This window comes from Cupressus sempervirens, chromosome 10 (assembly GCF_028749045.1).
Source record: "Cupressus sempervirens isolate cs-2001-9-10 chromosome 10, ASM2874904v1, whole genome shotgun sequence".
Taxonomy (NCBI): Eukaryota; Viridiplantae; Streptophyta; class Pinopsida; order Cupressales; family Cupressaceae; genus Cupressus; species Cupressus sempervirens.
This window is the reverse complement of record NC_143127.1, coordinates 722,176,352-722,191,694: the sequence shown is the minus strand read 5'-3', so window position 1 is coordinate 722,191,694 and position 15,343 is coordinate 722,176,352. Positions and strand designations below refer to the sequence as shown.

Genomic DNA, 15,343 nt, shown 5'->3' with positions numbered 1-15,343 from the left:
CCAAGACAAACGGACTTGTTGAAGGAGGCCTTAATAGCAAATATTCCAAATCAAGTTGTTGATGAACCTCACAAAACTTTATTCACAAACCAAGAAGTTGTTTCAGAGGACAAATGAACTTGTTGAAGGAGGTCTTCGCAGCAAATATTCCAAATCAAGTTGTTGATGAACCCCACAAAACTATATTCACAAACCAAGAAGTTGTTTCACAGGACAACAACAAAAAGGAAATAAGATTCAAGGTAAGGATGTGAAACCTCCACCATTTTATGTTTCATTGATTATAGAGAATAAGTTGGTTCATAATTGCATGGTAGATAGCGAAGCCACAAACTCTGTTATGCCCAAAAAGATAGCAAACCAACTAGAGTTAAAGTATGAACCTTTAAAGAAAGGTGTAGTGCAGTTGGATGGTTCATGTGTTAACACAGTGGGTCTCATAAAAAATGCAAGTTTGACACCATGCATGTCCCAACTTTTCTATTCCCCAGGATATCTTTGTAATTTACCTCTATATTTTGCCTTTTGTCTATCAAGAGAATTCGCAGCTAAGATAGGAGGCTACTTTCCTGCAAATTGGTCACAAATGTTATTTCAGACTAGGTATGGAACCAAAGTAACAATCAGGTCTGAAGTACTTGCTAAAAACCACATTGAACCCTATATTCCCAGTCCAATTAATACAAATTGTGTAGTTTTTGACCAAGAAGAATATACTGATCCTGTATTTCCAAATACTCAAACTAAGGAAGTTCTAGATAACCTATTGGATGAATGGGCAGCAAAAAATGCTCATGACAATCAAAGCAGCAATGTTAAGGATGTTGGTTTTGGCAATTATATGATTTTTGAACCTGATTCTGTGATGCGTAACCTTGTTAAAAACACAAATCAATTTTTTGAACAGCAAAATCAGGTCTAGAAAATGTTTTTTGACAGATTCAATAGCAAAATTGGAGCAAGGGGAGGTGCAATGCTTGTATTCCCACAAGGGGAAAATTATTATGTTGCATTCCGTTTTGCATTTTCTTGAAAGTCAAAAGGTTACTTCAAAGCATTTATGAAGCAGGATCAACATAACAATTTCATTACTTACTGTAATTATTATCTACAAGCATGCAGATCAGATATGTGAAAAAATGACGAAGCATATGCATCTAAATGTTTAATGGAAATGTTTTCAGCCAAGGGGCATAGTTGCAGAAAAATGATATAAATCTGTTTCAAAAATGCATAAAAAATAGTGTCTCTCCAAGCTAAAAGTTTTCAATCCATGGTGATGTAAACTATAGCCACAAGAGAGCAAAAAAAATATGCTATTTGTTCACTGAAAATGCTTAGAAAGGAGCAGAAAATGTAACTATTGCAGCTCTAATACATACTCATGAAAATCTGTAAAGGGAAAGAACAAAGTGTTGTTCGAACTCCATTTTTCCCAACTAAAACAACATTCTATCCAAGAAGGAAGAAGCCAAAATGGTGTAAGATATAGCAGCAAAAATGTGCCCAACTTTTTTATTTTTAGTCACAAATATCAAAGATGGAAGCATAAAGGTCAAAAAATGCATAGAGATGCAAGAAGCTTTCAATTTTTTGCAAGTACAAAACAAAATCAGATCTTCTCTTTATGATTTGATGAAATATATCATATTTTTATGCATAGGAAACACTATCAGAGAAAGTTGCATATTTTCTTCTTTTTTAAATAAATTTCAGGTTTTGCAAAAAATGAGTAAACAACAGAAGCCATGAAATTTATTAGGTTTTTCATAGCAGAAAAAACCATGTAAAAATGTGTCATACCATAATTATATTCAGCAAATGAGAGCAAAAGTAGGCATGCTATAGCAACAGCAAAAACGTGCACAGAAAACACTCAAGAAAGAGAAACAATGATCTTTATATTTCAACCACAAATTGCCCAATTTTTACTAGTTTGAGGTCTAAATCTTGCCCAGAAAGCCTTTTTTTCCTTCATGGTGACAACATTTTTGTCATGTTGAAAATGGGATGACAAAGAAGAACACATAATAGATTTGTTGTAGTAGAAGAAATACTAGTCAAAACCAAGAATGCAAGCAAATGATGCATATCGAACTACATTTTTTCTTGTCAAATCTCTCATTTTCTTCCTCCCATAGCGGCCCAGCAAACAAAACAGCAATGAAGCAAGATAAAAAAGCACCCAAAAATCTGCCATGACTCCAAAAAAATTCAACAATATGTGATACAAAGCAACAACAAAAAAATGCACAGTAAGAGCCTTCATTTTCCTCTTCTCTAAACCCCTCTCTTCTTCCAGTTGACTGAAGCTCACATGAAGACCAAATAAAATGAAATGAATGAAGTTTTTAGGGTTCTTTTCCCTAATATTCTTCATATGTGTTGTGAGTATAGATAAGGTCTTTGTTTACCTATCGTGCATAGTAGAAGGCATGTTTTGCCTTACTTTATGTTTTAACATTCTCCTTCAATACTCACATGAGTGAATTTGAATTTTTTTCAAAGTGGTGTTTTTTCCCACTTCTTTAATGTAAAAAATATTAATTAAAGTGATGAAGCTATAAATCACTTCATTAATATTTAGCTCTAAAGCTTAATAACTTTTTTTAACTTTTAATATTATAAAAATATAAATTAATTATAATATATTTAAATATTTTTGATAAAATTATAACTTATTAATAATAAATATATATTATATTGACATTATTAGTTTATTTAATGGTCATTTAATAATATCAATATAATTAGCATTTACTAATAATAATTAAAAATTTCTCATTTTAAATATCAAAAATATTATAAATAATTTTTTATAAATTTATATATTAAAAGTTAATGGATATTTTTGGCAAGTTGACAAGGAGATAGAAAGTTAGATGAAGAGCTATTGCATTTTGAAAACTTTTTGGGATATTTTGAGGGATAAAATTACATTTATAAAGGGTCTTTATGATGATATTATTAGGTCATGAATTTTGGGCCACTTATTCCCCTTTTGAAGTCTTTGTAGGGGGCTCAAAAAGTGCATTTTTTACTGAGCTCGCCCAAGGAGTGGGTGTTTTGCATTTATGATGCAATCGGTTGTAAAATGCACAAGTATGAGCTTTGAGTTAATTTGTAAGGGGTTGAGCTCATTTGTAAAAGGTTTTGATTATGCAAGTAAACTTTTGTGACATATCTTTGTCCTTGGTATACTTTTGCAGATTTTTTGTAACTCAGTTTAGAAATTAACTATACAGTGACTGAATGTTTTGGAGGAAGTCTTTTTGGATTTTTAACCTTCTTTGTTTTCTGTATCTTTGTGTTCAATGTATGACTGGTAAAGATAATCTGTGAATTTATCATTCCTCATTACTTTGTCTCAGCTAGTACCTCTTTACATAAGTGTATTTTGTTTGCAGGTCATAGTTTGTGTCCACAATATTGTTAAGTAAAAAGTCTATTTCTCTTAACTATTATTTTCAGGACCTGATTGTGAAATACTCATGCAAACCTATATAGAAGAGAAGTGTTCACTTGCAAGATACAACCTTGCAAGATTGAGACCAGTTACCAGTTATGTTGTCAATTTTGGTATATCATCTTTCCAGTTTATAAGTTATTTTTGTTTTCCTTCTATCTCTTTTCCTCCAAGTTATAAGTTTTGTTTGAAGAGCAAATAGGTGAATATCCATAAGGAACCAGCCTAGAACCCGAAGACTCACTCCTAATTCTAGTACACCCATTACCCACAAGTGTTTTCATGTTTCTCGAAGTGATCATTTGTCAAATTTAGTCAAGGATGCAACTTTTAGAGATAACACTAACACAACTAAAACATTAATAACTAATCAATTAAAAAGGGGCCTGAGAGATACCATTATTAAGTTTCGGAGGCATATACAATTATCTTAAATTGAATTCTTTAGTTATATCGGGGACATTACAGATTTCCAAGAACATAAGTACAAATGAGGAAATAAAACATAGAAAGGAACTTGTCATTACACATTTCCATTCAAGTGTGCTAGGTGCCCTAGATCTAGAGGCACTTTCGTTAGCTAAAACTTTGGATTTCAGTTCGGACAATCGACATCCTCATGATTGTTAGGTCCACACCATTTGCATAGCATCCAGATCTAGGGCACCTAGATCTGGATAGATCTGGAGGCACTTTCGTTAGCTAAAACTTTGGATTTCAAATCGGACAATCGACATCCTCATGATTGTTAAGTCCACACCATTTGCATAGCATCCCTCCACCTTTTCCTCCACTTTGGCAATCACGAGCAAAATGGCCCCATTCATTACATCTGGCATCCCCTGGTATCATATGGGATGCGGCCCCGGGACCATACACAATTATCTTAAATTGAATTCTTTAATTATATCGGGGACGTTACAGATTTCCAAGAACATAAGTACAAATCAAGAAATAAAACATAGAAAGGAACTTGTCATTATAGATTTCTATCAAGTGCCCTAGATCTAGAGGCACTTTCATTAGCTAAAACTTCGGATTCCAGATCGGATAGTCGACATCCTAATGATTGTTAGGTCCACACCATTTACATAGCATCCCTCCACCTTGTCCTCCACTTCGGCAATCATGAGCAAAATGGCCCCATTCATTACATCTCCTGTGTTGGATCATAGGGCATCCCCTAGTATCATATGGGATGCGACTTCGGGTGTATTAGTATTGTTGTTATTACTTCCTCGCCGATTGTTACGGTATCCTCCTAGTGATGCCTCTATGTTTGTATTTCTTGGAGGCTTGTTCACCTTGAGTGAAGAGTACTTATGTGCTTCTTGCCTTAATGGAATGTCCTAATACTCCTGATATATCACAGAATTTCTTTGGATGGTTGTCTTTCATATGTATGTCCATCTAGCAATCCGTGCACCAGAGCTCCTTTCCTTCTACTGTCTCTCACCATTCGCATCATGTCCCTTCTTAATGTTTGGATTCTTTAAGATTCTTCCCCACTCTCTCCTTACATATTGTCATTGCCACTCCCATGCTTTCTTCCTTTTGAGCTTTTATTTTCACATTTGATATAAATGGCTCATTGCAGGCATCGGCATAGGAGGATGGTGGTACCACTTTCATCTTCTAATGTAGGGATGGAATTAGTACTTTGATAAACCATCTTTTCTCAATCCGTCTACTAGTTTGTTCTTCAATTTGCCTATGAATTCTTCCATTCTCCTATTGTAGGCTCGTACTGATTCATTTTGTGGCCTATCTGGTGTTATATATTTCTATAACTATCTCATCATCATCCTGTAACAATCTACATTCTTCAAAAGCCATTCAGAGCTCTTTCCATTTTGCTTTCTTTTCAGCCCCTAACTTTGTATACTAATCAACAGCAATCCCCCTTAAAGTGGCTGGAAATGCTTTTAATCGTTTCCTCCATTTCCTTGCCATATAGTTATACACATCTTGCAGTGGCATACTGGATCGTCTAACCCATCACCTGTGAATCTAGGGAGTTTTTGTTTTTCTACTATTCTAACCATTTTAGTTCTCTGACCATTTCCTTGCATGTTTGCTCCAGGCAAGGTTACTTCTCCCCCTCCTTGTGCTTCTTCTTTTGTGTGATTGGAGCTTCCTTCGTGGCTTGAGCGGTTTTGGGTTCAGTGAAACTTCGTGCTAACGCAACCAAAACATTAATAACTAATAAATTAAAACAAACCTAAGAGATACTATTATTAAGTTTCGAGGCCATACACAATTATCTTAAATTGAATTCTTTAATTATATTGGGGACATTACAGATTTCTAATAACATGAGTACAACTCTGGAAATAAGATATAGAAAGGAACTTGTCATTACAAATTTTCATTCAAGTGTGCTAGGTGCCCTAGATCTAGAGGCACCTTCGTTAGCTAAAACTTCGGATTCCAAATTGAAATGCTATGTAAATCACTCCCTCCGAAATCAAGCCAAAAATGTATGTCTCAGTCTACATAATGCAATTCTGCAATTCTTCTTCCTTAATCAGAGAGAGAGAGAGAGAGAGAGAGAGAGAGAGAGAGAGAGAGAGATTTCTACCTTACAAGCATCTAGACTTCAAAAGCCATTCAGAGGTCTTTCCATTTTGCTTTCATTTCAGCCCCTAGCTTTGTGTACCAATCAATAGCAATCCCCCTTAAAGTGGTTGGAAATGCTTTTAATCGTTTTCTCCATTTGCTTCTCATATACATCTTGCAGTGGTGTACTGGATTGTCTAACCCATCACCTGTGAATCTAGGGAGTTTTTGTTTTGCTACTATTCTAGCCATTTTAGTTCTCTGACCATTTCCTTGCATGTTTGCTCCAAGAAAGGTTACTTCTCCCCCTCCTTGTGCTTCTTCTTTTGTGTGATTAGAGCTTCCTTCGTGGCTTGAGCGGTTTTGGGTTCAGTGAAACTTCGTGCTAACACAACCAAAACATTAACAACTAATAAATTAAAATGGACCTAAGAGATACTATTATTAGGTTTTGAGGCCATACACAATTATCTTAAATTGAATTCTTTAATTATATGGGGGACATTACAGATTTCTAATAACATGAGTACAAATCAAGAAATAAAATATAGAAAGGAACTTGTCATTACAGATTTTCATTCAAGTGTGCTAGGTGCCCTAGATCTAGAGGCACTTTCGTTAGCTAAAACTTTGGATTCCAGATCGAAATGGTATGTAAATCACTCCCTCCGAAATCAAGCCAAAAATTTATGTCTCAATCTACATAATGCAATTCTGCAATTCTTCTTCCTTAATCAGAGAGAGAGACAGAGACAGAGACAGAGAGAGAGAGAGAGATTTCTACCTTACAAGCATATTTTGGAAATGCCTAATAAACATGTCTAGTAGAAATGTGAAGTGATTTTAGACCATGGTAATCATTAATTTGAAGAAACATTTTCAGATGAGCTTAAAAGTCTGATTAAACAGATCAATCAATTACATAAAATATGCTTTTATAGAGAAAATTCTTGTATATCACTAAAAGTGTACTCAAATGGAGTCTCTCATAATTGGATTTCACTAAAGTAAACCAGATGGAGATGTGATGATATACCATTTCTAGAAGTTCCATGTCCACAACAAGCCAATGCCTATTAAGTTTATGAAAATTTCCAAATGATCAAAATCCCATTATTATGGCTATGAATATAAACAGGCCCTGGATCAGTAAAAGGTAAAATCTAATCATCAGGAAACTACATTACAATGACCCTTGCTACACACCCAAATCCTAAGGGGTCTAAGTTACAGCAGCATCTCCAAGTGATCATTGCTCAAGTTAGGGGTCGACGTTAAATTTTCAACTCTCGGTCCTCATGGATAGATACTAAACATGATGCTTTTTACGAATGATGCTGAACTTCAAATGTCCAATTCTAGTTAGACAGACTCTATTAATGAAATAGACCCGTAAGTTATAATCTATAACCTAATCTATCTTTTGAGAACAAAACCATAGCAGATGAAATCACTAGAGATATTTAAAAATGTGCAATCATTTAGTTATTCACAACCCACTTAAGCAGATAATGCAAAGAAAACATGTGTCGAAAGATGAGTTCACTATAAAGCATTTCTATGGCTCATCTGCAAATAATAATTGAAAATTTCAAAACTCACATTTTCAAAGCATAAATATGGCTTCAGCATCAAAAAGCGGCATGCAGTTTTTCAGAATAAGTAAATATAACAAATCTGGTGAAATAAAAAAATTACAATACAACAGAAGATGAATGAGAATGAACTTTTGAACTTACTGTCCTGAAATCTCTGTATCTTTACTCAAAAATAGCCATGGCAGCAAAGGGATCCAGAACCAATCGTAGCAAAATGTAGAGGGTCTGTTGATCCATAAAGATTTATCCGTATTAAAAGAAAAAAGAGAAAAAAAAAAACTCTCTAAGAGATGTATCAAGCCTGTTCATTCACTTTTTTTCTTTTTTCTTTTTTTCTGTTAACTCACTCTTAACATGAAAATTAACAGATGTATCAACTCTGTTGAAAGCAAAGAGTTGATGATAACCAAAGTTTCAGTAACTCAAAAAGCATATTCTTCAAAGAGATTTAATGGCTTCAGCAACAATAACTGGCATGCAGTATTCAGAATAAGTAAATATAGCCAAACTGGTTAAATAAAAGAATTAAAATACAGCAAAAGATGAATGAAATGAACTCACTGTCCCGAATTCTCTGTATCTTGACTCAAAAATAGCCATGGCAGAAAAAGGATCCAGCGCCAATCATAGCAAGATGTAGAGGGTCTGTTGATCCATAAGGATATATCTGTATTTAAAAAAATATAACTCTATAAGAGATGTATCAAGCCTGTTCACTCACTCTTAACATAAAAATGAATACAGATGTATCACTTCTGTTGAAAGCAAAGAGCTGATGATTGCCAAAGTTTTAGTATCTCAAAAAGCATATTCCTCAAAGAGATTTAATGTGCTTCTCTACTCAGCCTTGAACCCTAATCTATAAATAACCACGAAACACAAAAGAAAGGAGGTGATCATAGGATATATCAAAACTCCCATGGTACATAAGTAGCTTACAGTGTTCAAGTGTGGTCCAGTAATATACATGCCACCAAGTATTAGGGATGCACTCACACAGCCTTGGTAACTGTTCAAAGACATAAGCGAAAGGCATTAATTATTTCTGCCAAGTTAAGACTGCTTCTCAAAAGCAGCATTAATGACAACAAATGAATCATAGTGCACACACTACATGTGATTTGAATGGCAACTTGCAGATGACATTCAAGAATGGTAAGGGCTGTAATAACTCGTGATTCCTGCCCAGTTGCATAAAGATGGAGGTCAAGTTGAGGGCTAACCATATCTAGATAAATACAAGAGAGCCTTTAGTCATCATAAACATAACAAAGCATTTTCAAATTAAACTATGAAATTGTATAACTCCAATTGAGCATTCACCATTCTTCTGTTTTTCTATGCATTTTTCGTAGTATTTATAGTGGTGAAACCTATTTCATGATTGGCGCTGCTTTGAAGTTAAGTACCGATTCTGTATCTGCAGCAGTTCCAGCTCCACAGCAGTATATGTTTGGTGTAATATATGTTTTCACAGTTCTTATTCCACACTATTGGCTCTAGTGTCAGCCCCAAGAATGATTCCATCCTGAATTGAAAACATTCTGACCAGAAAAATCTTTCAATGTGACTGAAAGTCATGAAGTGTGTAAACTAGAGAACAAAGTGAAGGAATGCCCTAAAGCAAGACACTATATAGTGGTGAAATATACCTCTAATAACTTCTAGAGAGCAATAAATTAGGATCATCATGACAATGAAATAAAATGAACATATTCAATTTTGCAGGAAACAAATCCATTGCATGTCCAATTTGAGAAGAGATTCCATACCACTTGAAATCATATCTAATATGTGCTCATCCAATCAATATCTGCAAGCCTTGTGAACTGAACTATTCCTCTACAATGACCCCTGAATAAACAACACACCTAAAACATCATCATATCCTTCCACTTTCCTCCTGAAACTCTGCTTTGGAATCCTGCGATTAACATACGCACTTTATTTAAAACCCTACTTTGCCAGTTCCTCACTTCATAAATGTTTCAGGGAACTTCCTCCATGTTTTACACATTGCTCTGTTACCTTTATGGCCAACTCTTAAATATAACATAGACTCTATTGGAATTATAAACTACAACCACTAATCACCCTCAGTTGATTGAATTAAAAAATGAGTGCACAAATAAAAAGATTCGCAAAACAAGAATGGTGACAGAGCTGACCTTAAAAATAATACCAACAATTGTTGAAGATCTAGGAGATTCAAAATATTTTTTATCCAACGTCCCATTTCTTTATACAAATCAAGAAAAAATCCTCTGGAGGAGGGTTCGTGTCAGCACTCGCCATACCTTGAATCTGTCTCCAGCTAAAATTTGACACAGCCAGTAGCGATTAAAATACTTCCAAAGCAAAATGCCCTAAACTTTTCACGCTTCAATACAAACGTCAAAGCCCTTCCCCTTCACGTTTTACCCGAGAAGCGGACAAACCCAAAAAAAAATCAAGAACCCCAGCACTGCAGGAACAATTTTCCATAGACACGAATAATTAAGTTTTAAGAAATGCAAAATCTAAAAATTAAAACCCTGCTCATCTTTCCAAATGTAGCTTGCTCATGCGATTAATTTCATAAGATTTGTACTGTGCTCTGCCAAGCAATTGTGTTAAATTTTGATTATGGTAAATATGTTTAACGTTCAAATTCGAACACAATTTTGACAAGAAATTTGGTTGAGATACGAATGAATCAAAATACAGCTGCAGTCATAGTTAGCACTTCAAAGCAAGAGGAATAGCATAAACTCAACTTTTAGAAACAAATATAGCATTGAAATATATACTCAACGCTTGGAGAAGTAAAATAGGCTCCCACAAACTTTTAGAAACAAATATGGCATTGGAATCCCATGAATGGGAAAAAGAACGGAAAACCTAAGAATTTGGCCGAATTGGGTTGCTCTAGCGCTGCTCTGTCCAACCTATACTTCCTGATCTAGAGAAAATATATTTCTTAAACCTTAACCCTGATAATAACAATAATAATACGATCTATAAATCCTGATGATGGATCATGCAGGCTCGCATGAATTGTGAATGACGAAAGCTATCATATAGATCTCTACAAATAAAATAATGGACTTCGGAAACTCAAATTTAACATGTCATATAGGAATAGCATCAAGACTTATATAGTGTAGCTGTCCGGGTTTCAAATTTTCAGGAGATATGGAGAAAGTTTCAAATGTTAAAGTAAAATGTCCCGCCGATGAACAAAGCCGGGAGCAAGTTCTGAGTGACATAACATCAGAAAAACCTAGACGAATATAACCAAGATTACTCTATGAGAAAAATTTATTCAGAGACATAACCTTAGATAAACCTGGGCGAACCGAGCCTAGATGAACCAAAACTAACTACGAATAAAAAATATTTTTAGATGTTTCCACGACCCATTTTCTGTATCATAAAGCATATGAACTTGCATCAATTTTTGTCAGCCAAGGCAAAATAAATTTACAGTGAAACTCTGCTAGCTTACATCAGAATTGATGAGATTTTACCGTTGCAGCTTACATCAGGATCGATGAGATTTTACCCTTGAAGCATCTTAGGCTGTGGCGATTTGAATCCACGAGTACTGCTTTAAACTGCCGTCTCCAGCGCTCATCAACTTGCAAGAATTCAAAAATAGTAAACAAAAAAACATTTTCTTTTCTAAAAAATATTTTTTAGGGGGAAAAAACAAAAGAAAAAAGCATACGGGTGATAGTTTAAGGACCTAGTGTGAATAAAGTCCAAACAAACAAAATAATCTAGGGAAAAAAATATTTTAAATATTTTAAAATTCAGGCAAAGAGTACAATACAATGGTAAATTGTGAGCTTCTTATTTGGGTGGTATTTACTATTCAGTTCAAGTCTATTTGAACTTAATAAATAATAAAAATTAATCGAAGTATATAACAATTATTAATTTTGACTTCAGCCTCTTACCCATATTTCAATTATATAGTTTTATCACACATTCAAAATTTTGATGTCTTTAGTTTAATATTTGCTTTAGAGGTGATGGTGTCTCAAAAATTCTTCAAATTTAATACTAAATGTTTTAGTTTTATTTGAAATATCAAAATATTTGTTTGTTTGTTCGTTCGTTTGTTTTTGTTTGTTTTTTTTTTTTTTTTTTTTTTTTTGGAATCGGTAAACAGACAAAACCTTTCATTATATTATTAAATAAATAAAAGAAATTACAAGTCTTCCGTTCAAACGAGGAAAGAAAACCTCCAGTCTTGCCTGGGACATAGTCCTTTATTATACAGAATTTTAAGAGGCATTCTCTAGTTTATTGCTTACAACTTAGAATATCTCTGTGAACTTGGGCTCATCAATATGTTAATGTTTTACAATGATTACCGTATGCATTTCCACAAGTAACACAAATACAATATTGAGGCAAATAGAAGCAGAGAAAGGGGAGAGAAGATCCTAGCCTCCACTTTGTTCCATTGAAAAATCTCTGCTTTGTACAACACCAGATTGCCAAACATAACCAAAATAAAAAAATCTTTTGCTTCCAACAAGGTTAGCAACATGAGACTAAAACAGTAGGAATTAGAATTAGAATAATTAATCAGAAAAGCATTACAAACCTCTGCTAGAACATATCTTGATAAGGCCACCCAATCAACAACTAAGACTATTAATATATAATGCACAGTACTAAAAAAAGATACAACACCGACATAGCTTATGAAATACTAAGAGTATAATCCAATGTTTAACTATTTAAGCACTAGAAGTTAGAAGTGACTTAATTTAAAATTAGTCTACCTTGTGTAAATTAGATTACTCTTGACTAAAAGGACCCTCAGACTTCGTACCGAGAGCATTAAGAAATTAAAATTCTTACCACTGAAAGAGACGTATGTGAAAATTGCAAGAAAGGGGACAATAAACCACATTTACCTATCTAACTATAATAAAAGGAATAGGACAAATATGTAAAGAAATTGGCGCACATGCCAATATAGACAGGACTTGCAACCATAAAGTATAGATTAGAGATAATTACTAAAACACCCATTTGACACATGCAAACCTACAATAAGAAACAAAAAAAATTCCAATTGAGAGTTCTCAAAACATATGTATAAAATTGAATATATATATATATATATATATATATATATATATATATATATTTTTTTTTTTTTTTTTTTTTTTTTTCTTAATTTATTTATTTATTTATTTGTAAGAATAAAGTTGTAGACATGCATATATATATACATGACTAAGTCTGTAAACACATATATACATGAGTAAATCTATAGACATGTGTGTGTGCGTGTAAACATACTCATATATATAAGAATAAAGTTGTGCACACACACACACACAAACACACACACACACACACACACACACACACACACATATACATGAATAAGTCTGTAAACACATATATACATGAGTAAATCTATAGATGTGTGTGTGTGTGTGTGTGTGTGTGTAAAAGTTAGATCTAATTAAGTTATTACGAATGGAAGTTACATTATCCAGTTTCAGTTAATACTTAGACTCTTCAATTTATGCTTAAGTTAATTATCATTATAGATTAGGATATTTTCACCATTAGCACCTAAATTTGCTAACTTATCTATCACTTTATTACCTTCCTGAAAAATATGGAGAATCTAAATATCTTCAAAGAGGTCCATGAGTTTTAGGATTTCTTTGAGTTAGAATTTAAAACCTAGTTTGGTGTTTCCCTTTTTCTAATGGCATTTAGGATGATCTGTGAATCTCCTTCAATTATAAGTTTAGAGATACTTAAGTTTTGACACATTTGGAGGCCTTCTTGCAGAGCTTCTAGTTCAGTAAGGTTATTAGTGGTTGATCCAATAAAGTTGGCTCTTTTAGCTATCCACTTGACAGAGTCATTATTAATGATGCATCTTATTCTTGTAATACCAGGATTACCTCTCGAGGCCCCATCAAAATATCAAAATGTTGATATGTTGCACAAGATTGTTTAACATTGTGTGAGAATAATCTAACAAATATGTGCCTCAAGGTTTGCCATTGTTGTGTGTTGCAAGTTTTAATCTAGCATTAAGTCACTAAATTTTCACGATAAAATAACACCCAACTCTTACTTGATTGACCCCTCCAAGCACACAACTTGTTTGGCATATTTGAATCCTTTTAGTAAACTGTAGGTGTGTAGTTTTTGAAAAACCAAAACTTCAAACAATGAAGAGAGAAATGGGAAATTATTAGTGTCATTTGAACGTTTTCCTTTAAATGGGAATTCAAAATTGTGAGCTAGTGTTTTCCAAAATATTTTTTCAATTTTGAAAAAAGTTTTGACGTAGATTAAAAGAAGGGAAACACTTGTGGGAGAAAGGTTTTTTTGAAAGGATTTGTGGGGAGGTTATCCAGTAATAGATATATTTTAGTCTTCTTGGAGTCATTATGTCAAGGATTGTGTAACACTAGATCAAGCTAATTTGTTGAAATGACATTTGAAATCTTAAGAAGACTTGCATCTTCCACGAGATGATTTAGAACAATTAAAGAGAATTTTGGAAAATAGATTACTTGATTCCAAAGAACAAGACGATGATGAGATAATTTGGAATAGATCCAAATTAGGCAATTACAATGTTAAGGATGGGCATATATCCTTGGTAGAGAAAAATGGTTTACAAAAGACTAAAATTCCAATTTATTTATGTCGGATTAAGTTGTGCCTACCTAATGCATGGGAAGCTCCTCGAGACAAGATTTTAACAGGTTAATGGTTTAGAAAATTAGGCTATCAAGGACCCATCTTGATGTGTTTGTGAAATGTCCTCTAACTAGGGCTATCCTTAATTTATTGAATAATTCATAATTAGTGCTTGGATTGTACTTTCTCCATATTTCACGAGTTCCTTATCTTGTATATAGTCATTTACATATTGTTTCATTCTCCATATTAGATATTGCTTTCTCAGCATCCCTAAAGGAGTATGTTTGGTTTCCCTCTTATATCTTTATTTTCTTTAAGACGCCTCTCTTCAAAGAATAATATCTCCTACTGGGGATAACCATATTATGTTTACTTCCTTAACAAAGTTCAAATATAATATATGATTCATTCCTTTCCTCCTATCTTCCTTTTGAATAACATCTAATGTTTATTAAATACTTCTATCTTTCCATATAATTGTACTCCCTCTACTCATATAGTCTCATTTTGATCATTACAAATAATAATTCTTGATTAGGCACTTTTACCTATATAATTGGTATTATATAATTCCTTATTCTATCCTCTCCTCAATCTTATATATAATATTTATTTATTTATTCATACTTACATACATACATACATATGTGTGTGTGTGTGTGTGTGTGTGTGTGTGTGTGTGTGTGTGTGTGTGTAAATATATAGATGTATGTATGCATGTATATGTGTGTGTGTGTGTGTGTACACATAGTGTTGCCTCTATCAATTTGATGACTGTCCTTTCTATTTGATTAACAAACTATATATTTAATATTTACATTTTGCTAAATGCAATTTCTTATACAAAGTTGCTTATAATATGATCTTCTATATAGAATGACATTTCATGGAGTTTATCTTTCTCAACTTCATATATTCCTATCTTTTTAATAATAAGAATGTTCTACTTACAATTTGAATTGAACTTCATTTATCTATCCTTTGATGGATTCCTAACAATGTTGATTATACCATCTTATTTCCTGATGCTTAACTTGAT

The 15,343-nt window shown here is 33.4% G+C and overlaps 1 protein-coding gene across 5 annotated transcripts in view; it reads right to left on the bottom strand.

The window, feature by feature from the left end:
* Positions 1-11,310, bottom strand: part of LOC149535866 (uncharacterized) — a 67,497-nt gene extending 56,187 nt beyond the window's left edge. The window contains exons 1-6 of one of the 5 annotated variants that reach the window (XM_089806601.1): positions 11,111-11,310; positions 9,792-9,937; positions 9,396-9,547; positions 9,033-9,167; positions 8,185-8,290; positions 7,765-7,848 (exon numbers count right to left, since the gene is read on the bottom strand). In XM_089806601.1, coding sequence (XP_089662727.1) covers positions 7,765-7,848; positions 8,185-8,290; positions 9,033-9,167; positions 9,396-9,408 — 338 coding nt within the window. In that variant the 5' untranslated portion in view covers positions 9,409-9,547; positions 9,792-9,937; positions 11,111-11,310. Of the gene's footprint in view, positions 1-7,764; positions 7,849-8,184; positions 8,291-8,562; positions 8,633-9,032; positions 9,168-9,395; positions 9,548-9,791; positions 9,938-11,110 lie in introns of all 5 variants that reach the window. The other 4 variants (XR_016357791.1, XM_089806603.1, XM_089806602.1 and 1 more) reach the window with 4 other exon arrangements.
* Between the last annotated feature and the right edge of the window lie 4,033 nt (positions 11,311-15,343).